The sequence below is a fragment of the Parasteatoda tepidariorum genome, chromosome 6 (genome assembly GCF_982258835.1).
Source record: "Parasteatoda tepidariorum strain Cologne lab strain chromosome 6, Ptep-v5.0, whole genome shotgun sequence".
In the NCBI taxonomy this organism is placed as follows: domain Eukaryota; kingdom Metazoa; phylum Arthropoda; class Arachnida; order Araneae; family Theridiidae; genus Parasteatoda; species Parasteatoda tepidariorum.
Genome location: NC_141760.1, coordinates 100,319,529 through 100,339,395, shown reverse-complemented (window position 1 = coordinate 100,339,395; position 19,867 = coordinate 100,319,529). Strand labels below are relative to the sequence as shown.

The following is a 19,867-nucleotide window of genomic DNA, read 5'->3' as shown; positions in this document are numbered from 1 at the left end:
CATTAATATTTTTCTCACAAAATTATTGGTTGCTTTAGAGGTATTCTTTGGACAAATATTTTTTAAAATTAATTTTAAGAGTCCTGCACGCAAATCTTGTCTTCCTCTCCGAAGGATATTTTAAAAATAAGCTTGCAACAATTTTCATTTTGCATGAAAAATATGGTGTACACAGTTCTTTTTCTGCATGAGGTCTGGTGAATGAAATGCTCTTATTAGAGTTTTGTTTTTTTTTTCCTTTATTATTTTTTTAATACAAGTTTTGTAAATGAAAATTTGTTTAATATACTTTAAAGAATTATGTCATTTAAACTCTGTTTTTATAGATAATTACAGGTACATACATTTTATATGAACAGCTTATTATTTGATTATTAATAGTTATACGATGTATTATTTAATTTTTTATGTTTAAATTTTCTCCAGCCTGCCCAACTGGTAAATATGGAGCTCAATGTGAAAGAGATTGTATTTGTGAAAACAAAGCTTTGTGTGATCCCGTCACTGGAACATGTACTTGCAAGCCAGGTAACTAATCAAGTTTTGTCAGTTTTATTGATTCACAGACTAATTGAATTTTATGTATATCCTATGTTCTTCCTAATTTACAGGAAATTTTCTATTTTTTTACACAGTACAAAATTATTCTGTAATCCTATTATATTTATTAAAAAAAATATCTATATATTTTAGTTATTTTCCTACCAATTAGAAGATAGCAAAATTTTTTTGTATCTTATTGAAATCTTAAATTATTTGGATGTTTTTATGAATTATTTTATTTATTTAAATAATTCATAAAAACATCCTTTCATATCCGTCCTTTATTTATTTATTTAATAATGGGTGTGTAAGTATTATGGAATTATTCCTGCTATGAACAACGTTTTCATTGAAAAACACTAGGAAAGAAAAAAACTTTTTTTTGCAAGTTATTTTAAAGTTATCGAGGTTAAAGTTATTATCAACAATATCAAGGGAAGTGTGTGAATACCTTAAAAAAAATCTTAATTAGAAGCCTCTGCAAAGTGGAACAAATTAACTAGACAAGCAAAAACAATATTTTTTTAAAAAAAAACTGAAATGATACATATTTATAACTAACTAAATTTAGTTTTATAACTAACTAAATTTAGTTTTTTATTGGAGAAATTATATTATTCTGAGGTAAATATAAATTATAAATTTTATAGGTTTTTTTTTCCTCAAGTATTTGAATACTCAAAAACTTCATTATTAAATTGAATTGGAAACATTAATAACTTCTTTGTAAAATATTTCCATATCCTCAGATTAATAATTTAACAGTTAAATTTTTTTATCTAACAATAAAAATAGTACTAATTAGTCATTAGTCCATAGTCCTTTAGTGGTTGTTTGGTAGCTTGGGATTATTGTCTCTTCATGCAACTGATGCACAGAGGATAAAACAATTATAATTTTAAACCGCTACGTATAATAATTTCAATAAATTATTGTTTTTTTAACCCTATTATTAATAATAGGGTTTATAGACACATCAATTTTGTCACTTGTTAAAATGTATCACATACCATTAAAGTATTTTTTATTATTATTTACTCTTTTTGGCTTCATGAGTTAAGAATTCATATATATCATATTTAGTTGAAAATTTAGTTTAACAATGTATGTTGGAATGAAGCCAAGGAATGACTTATGCATACTGTATTCACCATCGTCTCTTAAATGAGGAGTATGGTATTGAGCAATAAATTTGGAAATATACAGTATGCTGAAAAGATTAAGCTTTAGGTAAATGCAAATTTTCAAACACAAATGTAATAGTGGAGTTTATATATTTTCATTTCCTTTGATTTTAAAGAAACATATTAGCATAAACTTAATTAAAATATGTTAATGACTTGTTTATTTTTAATTGTGAGGGAGAGTGCTTTTGGATTGTGATTCTTAAAATTTTTATCTTTCAAATATCAATCAAAATAATTTAATCAAATCATTAAAATCTTTATCAATCAAATAAATAATCCAAACTAAGCTTTCATAATAGGCAGCTCTTATGAAATTAATTTATATTTAATTTATATTAATTATTTGTTTGATATCCTCTATTTTTAGGAAAATATTATTAAATTGTAAATTTATACTTTTGTCTACTATGCATTGTGTTGAGTTTGGTAAGGATCATATTATAGGAGAAGTAGACTATAATTTTTATTTTTCATTACATTTTATTTTTTTTATCTTAAGGTTGGCAAGGATCAGATTGCAGTCAACCTTGTGATGAGAATTATTATGGTTACCACTGTGAACAAGAGTGTCGCTGTGAAAATGGTGCCTCTTGCAATCCAATATCTGGTGCTTGCATTTGTGCTGCCGGGTACAGAGGACCACTGTAAGAACATTAATACACAGTTTAGAATCCTTTTTAAAATATATTATGATAATTCAGATGTTATTTTAAGTTATGATTCTTGTTATGCGTTATTTGTCATTCATTTGTAAACTTGATTTTTATATTTGTTTCATTTGTAAACTTAGTTTTTGTATTTGTATCATTTGTAAACTTAATTTTTATATTTGTATTTTTAGCTGTATCGATCCCTGCCCTGAAGGAACACACGGTGAATCCTGCTCCAATAAATGTGATTGTCAAAATGGTGGCACCTGTTCTCCCGTGACAGGTGACTGCTTTTGTCCTCCAGGCTGGACTGTAAGTGGTGATTGCATTTTTAACTATTTTATATACATTTTTATTTTTATAAAATATTTATATTATTTATTGTTATAAAACAAAAATTCTTTTTATTTTAATCAAATAAGAAAAAATTGGTTCTGTCTTTTTTTCTGTGATGCAGGCATTTTCATTATTATAGTCCCCTCTTCCCCAAATTTAGTCGTGATCTAAACTTTTTTTGGATACAAACCGCAACCTTTGAACCTTTCAAAATATATCACTGAAAATTAATACAATTTTTTCTTCACCTTAAATAGTCTCTCTTTAAATAATAATAAAAAAAATTAATTTAATGAGGACAATCTTTTTATTTGTTTAACATTTTCTATAAATGTCTCTCTGTATTTAAAATTTTCTCCAAAAATTTCTTTATATAGCAACATGAAAGAGATACTTAAAAGTTGAAATTTTCCAAAATTACATCAAAAAAATTTATTTACATGAAATGTTGCAAAATTGTTTTTTTTAAATTAAAAGTTTTCTGTGACATTTTTATTGTATACAAGTATCATTAATTAAGAAAATGTAAAGTATCAATTTTTGAGAAATTAATATTAATTTATTTATTAATGATACTAGAAATTTTTGAACAGAAGTCATACTAATGTTGTGATATGCAGCAATTAATAACTAGCAATATATAACTTGTTTTGAACATGTAATCTTAACGTTTGAAAGAAAAATAAATTTAACTCATAAACCTACCCTACAGGTTAATTATATTTAAATTAATGTTAATCAAAAGATTACTCGACAATAAACATTGCCTTATATATTTTTTTTAATTTTATGATCTATAAACTACTTGAATTTAAGAAGAAAAAAAATTTATAAAAATTTTTTTTTTAATTGATTGCATACTTTTTTTAAGTTCTCCTTTGTATATTAATTTAAATTTATATTGCCAGGGAGCTGTGTGTGCCAATCCTTGTTCTCCTGGTTATTATGGTAGAAATTGTTCTGAGAAATGTTCCTGCTACAATGGAGCCTCGTGCAACCATTTAACCGGAAAGTGTACCTGTTCATCAGGATATCGTGGTGACCGATGCCAAGACGAATGCCCTATTGGTACATGGGGATTGAATTGTGTAAATGTAAGAGTCTTATCCTAGTTAATATTTTTTTGTAATTATATCGATGAGTTGAAAGTATGACTTTGTACAACTTAGTGTATTGTAGTTACCCTAATTCTGGCTATTATAAAATTAAACTCTACATTACTTTTAAAAAGTTGTAGTGAACTAAATTTTACTTTAAAATTTTTGAACGGCCGTCCTATTTTTGGGTATACGACTACTAATGTTCAACTCTGTAGCCTTGTAATTTTGAACCCAATCCAGATGACAAAGGAACTCCTGGATCAAGTACTGTGGAGAAATTTGCCTTCGAGAGAAAACTTTTTGATTAAACTAACCCGCATTTGCTTTACATGGACAGGAAAACCTCCCACGGACAGCCTGATGGCAAAGGGACTCTAACCCATGGTTCGGTTACCACTGAGGATATTTTACATCAGCACTGTGATCGGTGCAAGCCAGGTGCAGAATTCGTACTGACAAGCTATCGCTTGGATTCAAACCTGGTTCACCTCATTGGAAGGCGAATGCTCTATCCTTTAAGCCATCACTGCTCTGTACTAAATTATATAGATTGTTGACACAATAATATTGATTATATTAATACCCAAAACTTGGGGGCACAATCTGTGAACATGGTGACAAATCCAGCCCACTCTTTTTCAACTGAAAATGAATAGGAAAAAGCCACTTAACTAGTGAAATTTTATAACTGTTTCTCAAATTTATTTCAACAAACTTTGAAAAATGCTGAAATTCAAACTTAAAAGTTTCAAAGAGTTAAGGTACTGTTAATCCAAAAGATTTAATTTTTTCGACGTTATGCTTTACGGAAAATTTGCCTTTATGTTTGAAAAAATAGTAGTTCAAAAGTATAAGGTATGTGTTTTCTTTGTAAAAAAAATAATGAAATTATTTTTTTTCTCAAAGAAAGCTGGTAACAAACTTAACATACTTTAATTTTTTTTTAATAACGAGACGAAAGTGTCCAAAACTTATATTTTTTCCATTCAAAATATTATGCATTTACTTAATCATTTATTTAAGACAATTTGCAATTGATCTTTTTACATTATGGAATAATTGAATTATAATCAATTGATAAGAGATTGAAATTCATTGCCGTTTCTGAAAGCAACATTTTATTTTTTTACAGATATCTTCTGAAAAAGATCTTTCTTTTTCTTGCCTAGTGTGAGCAATATTGTCAAATGTAGTTAATAGTAAACATTTTTTTACTCATTCTAGAATTGTAGCTGTGATAATGGAGCTCATTGTGATCCAGTAGATGGTACATGTCTTTGTCTTGCTGGATTTACTGGTGAACATTGCGAAAGCAGAAGTGAGTAGTCTTATATTATAGTTATATATAGTAGCTATATCCGGGGGTCCGGAAATTAATGTTGTTTAGGCGCTTTAAATATTCGTTAGTCTTAAAAACCAATTCATTTTTGTCGATCTGGCATGAAAAGGTTGTTTCTAACGAGGGTGAATAGATTATTGATTAAATTAAATCTTGATAACAAAACTTAAAATTTTAGAGATACAAATTAGAAATACAAATGTAATTCATGCATTTTTATTCTTTAATCTTTCCTTTTTTTAATTCTTGCATCCTTGATTTTTAATCCTTATATTGCATTTATTTAGGGGCCATCAAAAATGCAATGTTTCTTTATAATCGATGCAACAAAAAAGGTTTATCGTAAATCAGTTGTGTTTATTGTGTAATAATTGTGAATTATCTTTATATCTTTCAAAAATTTGTTTTTAGTGCTTATATATATAGCGAAACCTTGGTTAAGTAGACATTCTTGGGACCGAAAAAATTGTCCGTTTGTGAGAGTTGTCCGTTTAAGGATAGGGTACCCAAATAACGAAGTTTAACACCTTACATTGTTTTTAGTATTTTTTCAAAGATATAAAAATAATTAAATAATCTACAACAATATTTATTTAAACCGTAAAAAATATTTTTTTGATAAAAAAGAATATATTAAAAAGCTTGATATAAATACGTAATTCTAGATGTAACTACAGATAAATGAATATAATTTTCCTGTTAGCACAGATATTCAAGTTAGACAAATGATACTGAGTGGGAGCTTTTAGTCCTCAGTCGGTTTCCATTATTAGGTCCCCTAACACCTACCTATCACTTGATAGGAAATGTGGATAATACCTTCTTGAAAGTAAACCTTCCACGATTCACAGAAAAAAAAGCAATACATACCTGTAAGTCATGAGGAATTATGGAGTTGATTATTCACAATCGATCAGCTAAAAAGTGTCTAAATAAAAGTTTAATTTATATGAACACATCAAATATTATACTTCTGTTCTCTTTTTTTATTACCCCAGCGTAGTTAAATGCAGTCTTTCAAATTGATAAGAAAATGAAAGAAATTTTTAGTGGGGAAGAAGCATTGAGAGCATTTAAAACTTCTTCAACTTGAGGGGTCTCATAGCATGTGTCGTCCAAAAGAAAAGATCAAAAAATGTGGTTGTCTGAATTATTTCTCAAGAGCAGTATCATTTTTTCTCCTTTCTTTGTAAAAATAAGGCAAGGAGACAGGAGAAAGATTGATTCTTTAGTAGTAAAATAGCTTAACAATATTTTCTGCTATTGATAAGGCAAAAAATTTACATGCTTTAAAATAGGTGAAAAGTTGCATTTTTTTCTTGCAATTTAAAGCAGAAATAATTCTTTTTTCTTCAAATTCAGAAAAAGTAGTGTCCGGTTTGAAGAGATAGAAAAACAAGGCAAAAATGAGTGTCCGCGTCTGGTTACGGGAGTGTCTGCTTTGCGGAGAATATACATAATGGTTAATTCATAGAGGATTCCTGGGGAATTAAAAATATGTCCCTATTGAGAGGCGTCCGTTTTACAGGAGTATCCATAATATAGCAGGACAGTAACATAACAGGAGGTTTCACTGTATGTATACAAAAGGATCAGTGGGTTTCAGTGCTTATTGCCACCCATAAGAATTGTAATTTAATTTTGGTTGTCATGATATGAGAAAAATTCTTAAATGTAAATATTGATGAATAGCTAGAAAGGATGAAATCATATGTTGTTCCTTATAAAAAAAAATCTTGTTTTTTATCTTTTGAACTTTAATGATCAGTTGCTATTGTTTTTTCAAGACAAAAAAATACAATCTATATGAATTTGTAATATAATAAAAGACTACTCTACACGTTTTAATATTTAATCTATAAATACATACGCATTATTATTTTTTGTCATTCTGATTTTTAAAATGCTGTTTTTTTTTTCTTATAGTGTGTCCATCTGAATACTTTGGATCACATTGTGATCAGATTTGTCAATGCAAGCATGATAATACTGAAATGTGAGTAACATTTTTGTTAAAATTAAATTATTAGTGAAAATAACATTTAGAAGATTACTGAATTTACATTTCAAAAGTGACTTGTGGGTGGAATCTGCTCTGCCCTTTTCTAAAAATAATAACGTAAAACCATCATTGACCGCCGTCTCTAAACAACAGCAACCTCTAAGAACGACTATATGATTATGGTGCTAAATGGTTTTACATTATGGGGAAGCTCTGAACAATGATTTCTAAACAACATTTAGAATCGATATTTATGTGAGTTAGAATTTAAATTATGCACCTGAGTGATTAGATGTTTTTTTACGTACAAAGCAATAGAAAACAAAGCAGAAATAAGTGACAGCATTGCAGAAAAGGAAGCAGAATGTCACTGAAATGGATGAGGGTAACTGTAAAATAAAAACTTATTTTGATATTCTAGAAAATTTTCACAGAATTCAAACTTTTGCTCTCAATAATGATGATGAAGTGCAGTATAAAACTATTGTCATTATTAGTTATCTGGAGAAAAATATTCGGTTACGTGGGGTCAATTATTAAACTTAAAGTTATTCATATTATATTTGCAAAAGAATAAAAAAAAAAAGACAGGATATGTTTTAAAAAGAAAAATACAGCTGCGAATAACTTGATTTTTTATTTTATTTTTTTAATTATCTGGTTATAATCACATAACTATTAGAATTTTGATCGCAAAATTGTGGATAAATTAACTGTTCATTTTGGTCATCTTGTTTGTAATGATGCATTTTTTACTTTTTTTCTCGTTTGATACTGTTTGGAGTTTTTTTGTGTAAGTAGTTTGTTTATAACTCTGACTAGAGGCCACCTCTTAGCACTGATCTCCTGTAGGGGCATTCCTGCACAGGACTGCGGAAATATTGAGCAGTTTATAATAGTATATAAATATTCCTACATTATCAGCATATAATATTTAACAGTATATTGTTTGGAAGAGATTATTTTTACTGAGATTTTCCTAATGTGACTAGAAAATTGAAGGATTAAGATAATCTTTAAATCTAATTGAAAGATTAAGGTAATCTCTAAAGAATTTTTCTCCGCGAAAATAATTTTTTGATGATGATTTTGTATGTTTGTACGATCATTAAAATTCATTGGTCGCTAAAAATTATTTATTAATAGATAAATTATTTTATATGAGATTTTTTCATCATAATATTTTAAGTATACAAACTATTACCACTGTATATATTATTCTTTTTTAATATTGGCTGACTGACTTTCTTCTAACTTGTGGTGCTTGTCTGTTTAGGTGCCACCCATGGACTGGTCGCTGTAAGTGCTTACCTGGCTGGTCAGGAGATTACTGCAACCGTCCATGTCCCGCACTCACTTATGGTATTGGATGTGAACAGTCATGTGATTGCTTGAATGGTGCCCTCTGTGATCCTATTAATGGAACTTGTATTTGTGAGCCTGGTTATATTGGAAAGAAGTAAGAGTTATTAAACTATACAGACCTCATATTTTTGCATTAAAATCCCCTTTGTGAAGGGGAATTTTACTTGTTTTAAGACTTCAGGGGACTGAAAAGGGAATTTTAAAGGAGGATTTTACTTCTCTTGATTTTAAGCACCTAGAAGAGGAGTTTTGCCTTCTTCAACTGACCTGTGTCACATAAAGATCTAGTGATCTTTTTTTTTATTTGTAGCATCAGTTTTAGTTTACAATATTGGTTAATTTTCTTACCTTGAGTACATAATATTTATATGTATTTGGTCCAATAATTGAATTCTGCTTTGAATCCAAACTTTGCTCTAAAAATATAAATGCAGAATTGAGTAAAGTATGCAAAATAGGTGTAGAAATTTTTTTAATGCTTATAAGGCTACTGCAGTACTAGGTATTTTTTTTTTTTTTTTGAGGTAACGTTGTTTTTGTCCTAAGCAAAGAAAAATTCTAATCTGTTTTTTAACATTTTTTAAATATGTTGAATATATTTCTTCCGTTACAATGATTTTTCTTTCCCGCCAAGCACTTTCGTATTTTTAATTACCATAAAATTAAAAAATTGCTGTGAAAAAATATGTTAAAAATGAAATGAAAAAAAAATTTTTTTTTCAGTGTGGAATGAATTAGAGTTTTCTCCAGTTGTGTAAAATACTAATTCATTTTTTTTCAAACCTTTATATCAGGCAGTTTTAATAGTAAAAGATACTTAGCAAACAATTTCATGTTTTATTTTTTTATATGAGTCAAAGTTATGCTTATCCGATTCATTAAATGTCTGTATACCTGTTTGTTTGGTTTCACTTTTTTAATTTCTAATAATTATGTTTTGAACGTATTGGTTCAATAATAATTGTTGTTGATACTCTTTACTGCATTACCTACATAGGAAAGCAATTTTTTAAAAGGGAAAAAAATTTTAGAAAGCATGAAATGTTTGTTAAAAAACAGATCAAATCATCAGGGCTATGCCAATTTAACTATATATATATTACAAGAAAAGAAGTAGCAGATCTGTTTTAAAATATTTTTCATTAATTTAATAATTTTATTTTCTCTAGTTGTGAAGACAAATGCCTTGTGGGAAAATATGGAAAGAATTGTGCAAATAATTGTACCTGTGAGAATGGAGCCGCATGCACCCATACTTCTGGCTATTGTAATTGCAAGCCTGGTAAGGTTTCTGAGCAGTCGTTACAAATAACTAAACTGTTATCTATTTGTTCAATTATTGTGATGTCAATATTCTGCATTACAACATCCCTCAACGCACAGATTTTTTGAAAAAAAACCGGCCAAAGAAATCGATTCCGCTCCTGGTTCAACTTTTCTTTTGGTGGACAATTTTGATATACTGCACTTTAGTTCCATGAAAAAGGGCTATATTTTATTCTTGAATAAATAAGTGTTATAGTTAAATGATAAATATCAATAAAACGATTTTTTTTTCTTAGCTTTCACATTGTTATTTTCAATTCTCGATTATATTAGAGTGTGAAAAATTATAGCAGCATAAAATACAATGCTGCTGGAATTATCTGGAGTTTGCACAGTTTGGCCTGTTTAGCGTGCGCGAATTAACTCAAGCGCACAAATTAGGGAGTTAATATTGGCCAGAATAATACCAGAAGAAATAATTATAGGCCTAATAGGGGGCACACAATGTGGCCCTCTAGGTTAATATACATATAATACTGTGTTGAATAGCGCTAAAATTAGGAAATTCAAAGTAAATATTCCCTATTACAACATGGCCCTATATCTCCCCTTAATATTAACCCATAATATTCAAACAGGACCACGTATTATATTACCGGGTACTGGTGTACCCTACCAGAAGATTAACAAATAGTTTCTATTTGCTTTGAATTCAATTATAATATTTGTTTTGATTTTAATTATAATTACAATCATTGTTTATAAACCATAATTTTACCTGATTTTTAAATAATTGGATCGTTTACTTCATTTCTTGCTATTCAGAATTAAGTGACATTTGTGGCCTGCAAATATAAATTCAGTTTTGCAGATATATTTAAAAGTCTTTAAAATTGTTTACTCTCATTTTATAGCTTTTATAATTTTTATATTTGTTAACAGGTTGGAATGGTATCAGTTGTAATCTTCCGTGTCCTCTCGGAATGTATGGTTTACAATGCCAAAGTAAATGTCAATGTCAGAACGGAGGAGCTTGCGATCCCGTTACTGGAGAATGTAGTTGCACTGCTGGCTACTCTGGAGAAAATTGTGGGCAGAAATGCAAGGTACATAAAGAAGCAAGTTCTTGTACTTGTTTTAAATAAATTTGATACATTTAAAATATTACAGGCTTGAAAAATTTAGTTTATTGATCCATTTTTCTACATATATTAGAACTAAATATTTATAGCTTTAATCTAATGAGAAATATATGATTTTTGTAGCATAAAATTTAGAAAATGTAGATAGTTCAGGAAATTGACAAACAAGTTTGTTTTGAGGTAGGCAGCCTGATTTGAGATTTTAAAAAGTTATGGCATTTTGAAACAACTAACAAAAGAACCGTATTTTAAAGTGAAATAAAATGTTTATAAATTTTTTTTATTGCGTTTATATTTTATTTAAAATAATTTCTTTAATTTGTAATTTTGAAAACCTGTTTCTGAAATTTTGGTTCCACAAAAGGTTCAGCTTTTTTTTCCTCCAAAACTGCTGTGGCATATCTAATAAATATGAATTAAAAAAGTAATATTATTATAGTACATATTTTTGTAAAAATGCATTGAAATATCCTTTATTTTATGCATATTTTTGGATTTAATGTACTGTATACAAAAAAATGGGATAGCATTTTTTTTTATTGGTTTATGTCTCAAATTAATGTTATTGTTTGAAGAAAAACTAGTTATGAAAATTGAGCAGTATATGAATTTTACTTTAAGCTTCTAATAAATAAAAAAATTATGATCAATGCTCTAAATATGTACTTTTTAAGGAAAATTATTCATGTTATAACTGGTTTCTGAAAATATGTATAAGATACAGCTGAATGAATCTATTAGCTAGATATTATTTTTGTCTAAATTTAAAAAATATGCATATTTGTTTCTCAAAATATGTTATAATATGGTAAAAACATTTACTTTGCTTGGGAATAAGTATAATGAATTTCTATATATTACATAAATGAGCTCAAGTTACTTGACATAAAATGTTATTCAGTAAAATTGTTTAATACTTCAAGACTTGAATGCTTTTAAGTTTCTTGCTCTCATTTTATAGCTTGCTTATTGGTTTTAAGCAATGATAATCTTCTATTTTCCTGTCTAAAGCATGGGCTGTTCTCTATAGGCTATTGATATATTCTAAATAAACTTATAACCTGTAACAATTAAGGTTATACTGTATTAATAACCATATTTCAATTTTTTTTTTTTTAATTATAGCACAGCACATATGGGATCAATTGCACTCAAACTTGTGATTGTGACTGGGCTCATGCAGATAGTTGTGATCATGTGACTGGAAAATGCCATTGTCAAGAAGGGTGGAAAGGTTTGTATCTTTTTGCTCTATTTTGCAATTACTAATTTTAATAATACACTAAATATTTACTTTTTTTAAGATTAGCATTTATTATTTATTGTAATGAAGTATAATTTAGTGATTTATAATGAACTTTTTCAATTATCAGATTGTGAAGAAATTTGTAAACTTTCAAAAGAAATCAATTGAAATATTTACTGATTTATTTAGGAAATAAATTTTCGTTTAATTCCTACTATTGTTATCAGGATTGTTTGTTGTATTGAAGATCTTTGTTGTAATTATATACAATTTTACTACTATGATAAAAGTTGTTTTTAGTTTCTTAAATACTCTCTTGAAATACAAAACCATAACTTACTAATATATTTGATTTTTCAAATGTCTCCTGGTTTAATTAAAAATTAGAATTTTCATATATTATGGTAATTTTCTTAAAATTATAAAAGTTTCTGAAAAATTCTTTGTAATTTTTTTCCTACTCTGCTTGTTGTTTTCTTTTCAAATTTAATCAGTAAAATGAGTAAATAATGAAGCGTGAATCAAATTCAAAGTTAATTCCGTAATAAATAGTGATCATTTAAAGTAATTTGAAACTCATTGTTAAAAAAAAATTGCTAGGTTTTAAATTTAATTCTCTTTCGAAATTAGTTCATAATTGTTTCATTTTTGTTATACTGATTTTTTTTAAAACTTATGTTATTCAAATGTTTTTTACAATTATCTAAAATGAATTTAGCTGTTGTGAATTAAATTTTTATAATGAATTGCCAAGTTAAAATTATAATGAATCAAATTAAAAGTTTTTATATTCAAATATGTTTTAATGCTCATCACAAAAGTAAAATATTGTATTCAGCTCAATGTTATAGTAATTAATGTGATGTACTTTTTTTTATTTCCTTTTTTTATTTACTTCTCCCTTTTAAAATAATTCATGAAGTTTTTATACTTTACATGATTTGCAATAGTTTGCATTAAATGTTTAATAATTTATTGTAAAATCCTGTTGTATGTATTCTTTCTATTTTACATTGGCAGCTGCTCAAATAAATAATTATTGTATTTTAAATTCATTTGAAATCACTTATGTAAATGTGTAAAAATTTGTATATTTCACACAGGTATAAGATGTAACAGTCAATGCGACAGAGGCCAATGGGGATCCGACTGTTCAAATTTCTGTGACTGTAAAAATAATTCCTCCTGTGATATAACTACTGGTCTTTGCAGTTGTGAAAGAGGCTGGACTGGTAACAACTGTGATCAAAGTGAGTGATAATCTTTTCTATTTATTTAAAAAATTTCACATTTTATAAACATAATTGTTTCTTTTAACCTTTACTATATGTAATTATTTTTTCAATAGTGTGTTCCCATGGTTACTATGGGTATAATTGTTCTGAAAAGTGTCCTACGTGCTCGAACAGTAATGGCACTTGTCACCATATAACAGGCCAGTGTCACTGTAATCCTGGTTTTACTGGACTTAGCTGCAGTGAAAGTGAGTAGTATATCATGATTCTTAATTTACAATAAAATAAATCTTTTTAGTATCTCTATATATTAAAAATTATAATATTTCCGACATATGAGCATCTTACATTTATTACATTTCAGAATTTTACCAGGGTTGGGGTTTTGGGCGTCCTGAACTAGTTTCAGACAAGACACATGGCTTTTACTGTCTTGAACTGACTAAAATTGTCTCAGTGTCCAAAATCTTGAACATTGGTAAAATGTAAAAATTCTGTATGTGTAACTATTGTACACATAATTACAAATATTAATAAATATTTGATACTTTTTATGCAATTTGCTTTAACTTATTAAAGGAAAATTATTTAATAGGAAAAGATTTATAATGTTTGAAGCTCCACAATTCATTGAACAACAAAAGTGAATAACTTATCCTTTAAATATGAATAAATATGCTTTTAATTCTGATAAATTATGTTTTTGCATAAGGATAAATAATGTAATATTGAAAATAATAACTTTTTTAATGAAGCAAAAATTTGTCTTCATTTTGTTTCTTGTTCCATAATTAACCTTTTACTTTTCACAATATTTTTTTAAAAATTGTGGCATAATTTGACTTAAAGTGTTTTGGACAAGATGGTTTAAACCATAGATTAATCCATTATATCCTAAAACTTGCCAACTCTGAATTTTACATTTGATTTTGAAGTTCATTGGGGAAAATTTTAATCTTGTTTAAAACTTCTTCTAAATATAATACATTATTTTGTTTCCCTTCATGATTTTCTGCTAGATCTTACATGTTTTACTGCAATAAAGCGATATTGCTGCGACTTGTTTAAAAACCTCCCATTCAGTTTTTCTTCTCAGCACTACAATTTCGATAGATTCTCAATTAGGGTTTGATGGGAATTCTCTTTTATCTAACAATGTTGATTTTTTTCACTTGTGGATATCATATTTATTAAATGTATCTTCTTTTTTTTTTTTAGAAATTACCATATAAAGTCTGACATAAACCACTATTTTTACTGATTTCCTTGAATTTTATTTATTTTTTCTGTTTATTTACAAAAATAGATAAAAAATTCAAAGCACTTCACCTGTTTTTGTTTTTGTTTAAAAACTTAATAAAAGAAATTTAAATAATAAAAATCAGGTTTCACTCATGGGTTTCGATTGAAATTCCTCAATTTCAGATTTTTCTGACGAGGTTAAAATATAGCTCCAACAAACAAGCTAACAACAACAAAAAGCAGAAAATTAGCTAATTTTAAGGGTGGCTGTATTTTTATTGATAATAATGAAATAATTGTTTATATAAAAGTACTATTTCTCTCCCCATTTCTAAAAGCTTGCTCCGCCTGATTCTTTGCTTAATCATATTTATACAGAATATGTTATAATAGTTGATACTTTTTTTGCTTTTTTGATACTCAGATGGTATTCAAAAATCGATCATTTTCTAAAAGTTTTAAGCAATGTTTTTAAGTAATTTGAGAAAATATTCTTTAGAATGTATTGTATTTTCATGATAAAACTTCCATGATTTTCTATCTTAAAGTGTACAAATAGTTTTATGATAACATTTAAAATCATAAAACTTGCTTTTAACATCCTGCATCCTTCATATTATTGTACTTATTAACAGATTTAACTTTTTTTCTTCTCAATTTTGCACCATCCTTACTGATTACTCTTAATGTGTCCTGTAATTTAACAGCATGCCCTACTGGTCATTATGGTCCTCAGTGTCAATTACTGTGCAAATGCAAAAATTACGGAGAGTGTAATCCAGCCACTGGTGAATGCTTGTGTCGATCTGGGTGGAAAGGAGATGACTGCAGCTTACGTAAGTATCTGTTTAAGAATTTTATTATTGACTAAATGAAGAATTTCGATAATTCATGTGACATCCCTTCTGTACCATGAAAAGGTTTGCGTAATTAAAAATTGTGTCACTCTGGTTTTATTTCATGATCTCGTTTACATACGGTCTTTTGTTCTGATACAGCTGGCTGATGTCACCAGTTTTACTATTACAATCAGCATTATTTTAATTGTTTCACTTGCAGCTTGTGATGCTAATAGCTGGCTTAATATACAAAAAGAATGACATACAAAAATTAAAATTTATACTGAAATTGCATTAACTCAGGGTTGACACTCCACAGGGAGAATAGGAAAAAATCTGGAAAATATGGGGAATTTAAAAATCATCTAAAATTACTGGAAATTTTGATTTTTGTCTTAGCAAACTGGGAAAATACAGAGAATTTTGTTTCTGATTTTTGTCTTTTAAAAGATGACGACCACTCAAAAGCGCAATCTATGGGATATTCAGGGATGCTATTTCAGCTATACTAAACTGCATGCTTTGCTTGATAGCTCATCAGCTATTCTCTACTCACTGTTACTTACATTTTATTAGTTTAAAAACTGCTTTGATATTTTTTTGTATAAAAAGTGTTGAGTTACTCGATGATAATCAGACATTTAGACAGTTACCTTTTAGACATTTTATTACAAATTTAGTAACTAGTGAACATGTTACACAACACTTAAAACGCCAATTAATGAATTGATAGAGTTGCTAAGAACTTTATTTAATTTTGAGATAATAAAAGTACGATCTTCTCTGAAAAATTTCACAAGACATAACAAATTTATATCAGCAATGCTCAAAATTTTAAGGTAAATTGAAACTCTAAACTACCTAGAAATTTTTGAAAAAAAAAAGAGAGAGAAAAGTACTAATTTAAGAATTTAGATGAATCTTGTTAAATTTTTTAGTTTAAAAATCAAACTACAGTTATTTACTTCCTTATATATAGGATCTATTGTCTCAAACTGTATAAGTGCTGATTCTTCTTTTTTTCTGCACTCCCTGCTTGTTTTGGTGTCAGACATAATTAATTGCAACATCAAGTGTCATTTTCTAAAGCATGCATTATTGATGTGACGTGCGACTTTTTCATAAAAATTATTTAATTTGTTTCTGTAAAACATAATTTATTGAACATAGAACTTTTATTTTGCCATTATATATATAACTTTCAAAAAAATTTATTTATTAATACATTTTTATATGCTAATCTTTCTGAATTTTTAATTAATTGTAATTTTTTAAAGCTTGTCCAAATGGAACATTTGGTATTCTTTGTAAAGAAAATTGCAGCTGCTTACGTGGCGGACACTGCAGAAGAAGTGATGGTGTTTGTCTTTGTCCACCTGGATGGATGGGACCACGTTGCACTGAAGGTAATACAATGATTAACATTATAACTTCATTTACAGTGTTTAAGGCTTTGAGCTGTCATTGTGTAGGACTAGGGTGGATTCTATTCTTGGCAGCTCACTCTTTTTCAGATCGACGGCTGGATTATCTGGCTAGTAAAAGAAATCAGAATGTTCGTTGATTACAAAATAGTAGTGCCTTAACCTTCTTGATCCTTCGGTTGATAACTGGCTGTTGCAGAAATGATTTATTTTATTTCTAAGTTTGGTTAAAGTTTTTTTAAATTATGCAAAAACATTCAAAATGGATGGTTTATCTTTGTGCTGTGGTTAAATGTAAACTAAAAATGTTAACTCATTTTGATTTTAAATTTGATGTTTTTTCGTAGCAAAATGACGTTTTGTGATCTATTTCTTAATATTTTTATTAATTCTAAACTCATAATTATTTTCGACGGATATAGAGAGTAATTTTTAATGTATGTCAAATAACTACTTTTTATTGTATAAATATGTTGTTATACCTAACTTTGCTTCAGACTTAACCTATGGTTCCAAAAGTTTACTGTTGATCATGTGGTGTATTTTGCTTCATTATAATTGCTAGGAAGTGAAAAATGATAAACTTATTTATTGATGAGTATTATGTAATGCATTCTAATGAGATTTTCTTGTTATGCTTTCTAATTTTTTGTAGTATGTCCTGAGGGTTATTATGGGGATCACTGCATGCAACCTTGTGAATGCAAAGGTGAAAATTATGTTTGTAATCCATCTTCTGGATGTGTTTGCAAGTATGGTTATGGTGGCAAAGATTGTGAGCTAAGTGAGTAGGAAATATTTTATTGTTCACTTATTTTAAAATTAAATTTAAAATAACAAAATCTTTTTATTTTCAGGTGCAATAGTTTTAATTTTCTCTACTCGTTTTTTAAAAGTTATTGAGTTAGTAATTATCTTTTTCTTTTTAATTTAAAACTTCTGTTAAACTTGCTTCTACTCCCCTTTCCCCCTTCCCCTCAAAAAAGTTATGAATAATATTAAAGAAAATCTTACTACTATGTGAAGATAATGACTTAATGTAGCATCATTTTAAGTGCATTTTTCTCAAACTGGATTATATCTCTAATGCAAGTAAAGAAAAAAAAATTATTTGTTGGTGTGAAATATAATTTTTAATCTAAGTATGTAATATTTTTTCGTACGTTAATTTTTATTTGAACAATTTATGTGTAATTCACATTCTTCATAGTTTCTTAATTTTTTTAGAATTTCAATATTTTTCAATATCTTTATTGATTTAGGTTTTTTTTTTAACCTAGTTTAATTATTATTTTCTTCAAAACAATTGTAAAACATTTTCATGTAACTTTTAATGTATTTGTCTGAAATAAACCTAAAAGCTCCCAATTTACAATGATCTTAATTTGCATTTTTTATCCCATGTTATATAATGTTTTTTGAAAATTATCACAAAATTAATTAAAATTAATCAAATTTTTTAATAATTTTATTGAATTTCATTGAAATGTATGGATATTCTTTTAGGATTGATGGGACAAAGTGTTCAGAAAATGGAGGATGACACTTCATCGACGAGTGCTGGTGTTGTCGGAGGCGTTACATTGGCCATTGTCTTATTGATTGTCATTGTCTTGTTAATATTGTATTACAGGAGACGTCTAAAAAGACTAAAAGATGAATTAGCATATGTCACGTAAGTATCTTGAATTTTAACAATGAACTAAATTTATTCTGAAATCTCATTTTAAATGGCTTACAATAGGACATGGTTAAATTTCTAGCTTGGAATCAGCATTGTTTATAACAATTTGTGTGATATGTTATAATGGGACTTTTTATGATGACTAAAAAAATCTTAAATAACTATCTTAAATAACTAATAAGTGCAGAATAGCACTGATTATGTAATAAATGAATAAGTTTAAAAAACAAGTGTGCAATTCTGTGGGCCTTGGCTAGCTAAACAAAGTTGTTCCAAACTTTCCTGTTCTTAGCTTTGGATTTCCAGTTGGTAATTTTCATTACGGTTAGATTTTTTGTTATATCATCTAATCATCTCTTTTTGAGTCTTGAGTTCATTGGTTTCCAATTTAAGATATTTCTCAGTTCCATCTTTACTAAATTTTTTTTCACATTTTTACATATTTATTACCTACATCAGGGATGGCGAACCAATGGCACGCGTGCCATCTATGGCACCCGACACAATATTTTGGGCACTCCACCGATCACATTTGTTATTACACAAATGGTATTACACTATGAAGCATATGTAACAATTAAATTAAAATTCACAAAAACACACAAAATAATAAACAATTATTAATAAAAAATTGACAATGCTAAAAAAAAAAACAATTTATAACTATAAAAAACTAGCTAAAAATAAATAACTAGCAAAAAAAATTAACAATCCTGCTTAAACCAACATCTTACAACCTAATATAAGTTATTTGTCATCTAATCTGTAGCAACAGAAGTCACGCTGATGTTACTTTAAGTTGAATTACGCGTATAACTGAGACATTGCAAAATGTTTTTTTTTTTTTTTTAATGTGAATAGAGAGTTTTGAGTTGATAGTATTTAGTATTATTATTTTCCCAATAATCACGAAGTCAAAATTATTTGACGGCACATCTATGACCTCATCAAACAGTTTTTTAGAAAAAATGGCACATTGGTGTATAAAGGTTCGCCACCCCTGACCTACATATATACCACTTTTTGTCTACCAGGTAAAAATAAATCTGTGACACCCATCTCTGTGCCCGCTTTATTTCTGCTATTGATGTAATAGTAAATAATCATTTGTACTAATATAAACTTTTTATTTTTGTCTAGTTGATAAATTTATAAACTGAAGCAAATGTATCAACAATATAGGTAGCTAAATGTGAATTATTTAATGTATATTAAAATAGTATGTCTTTGATTTATTTTACTACTTTTACATAACTTTTTAGGTTTT

General features: G+C 27.7%; 1 protein-coding gene across 3 annotated transcripts in view; it reads left to right on the top strand.

Moving 5' to 3' along the window:
- LOC107455244 (uncharacterized) overlaps window positions 1-19,867 on the top strand; it is a 138,626-nt gene that overhangs the window by 110,737 nt on the left and 8,022 nt on the right. For all 3 annotated transcript variants that reach the window (XM_087166280.1, XM_087166281.1, XM_087166279.1), the window contains 16 exons: window positions 427-528; window positions 2,230-2,374; window positions 2,572-2,692; window positions 3,625-3,810; window positions 5,041-5,134; window positions 7,082-7,151; window positions 8,434-8,616; window positions 9,692-9,804; window positions 10,731-10,894; window positions 12,056-12,164; window positions 13,280-13,426; window positions 13,525-13,659; window positions 15,361-15,489; window positions 16,770-16,898; window positions 17,572-17,700; window positions 18,423-18,591. In XM_087166280.1, coding sequence (XP_087022406.1) covers window positions 427-528; window positions 2,230-2,374; window positions 2,572-2,692; window positions 3,625-3,810; window positions 5,041-5,134; window positions 7,082-7,151; window positions 8,434-8,616; window positions 9,692-9,804; window positions 10,731-10,894; window positions 12,056-12,164; window positions 13,280-13,426; window positions 13,525-13,659; window positions 15,361-15,489; window positions 16,770-16,898; window positions 17,572-17,700; window positions 18,423-18,591 — 2,125 coding nt within the window. The remainder of the gene's footprint in view (window positions 1-426; window positions 529-2,229; window positions 2,375-2,571; window positions 2,693-3,624; window positions 3,811-5,040; window positions 5,135-7,081; window positions 7,152-8,433; window positions 8,617-9,691; window positions 9,805-10,730; window positions 10,895-12,055; window positions 12,165-13,279; window positions 13,427-13,524; window positions 13,660-15,360; window positions 15,490-16,769; window positions 16,899-17,571; window positions 17,701-18,422; window positions 18,592-19,867) is intronic.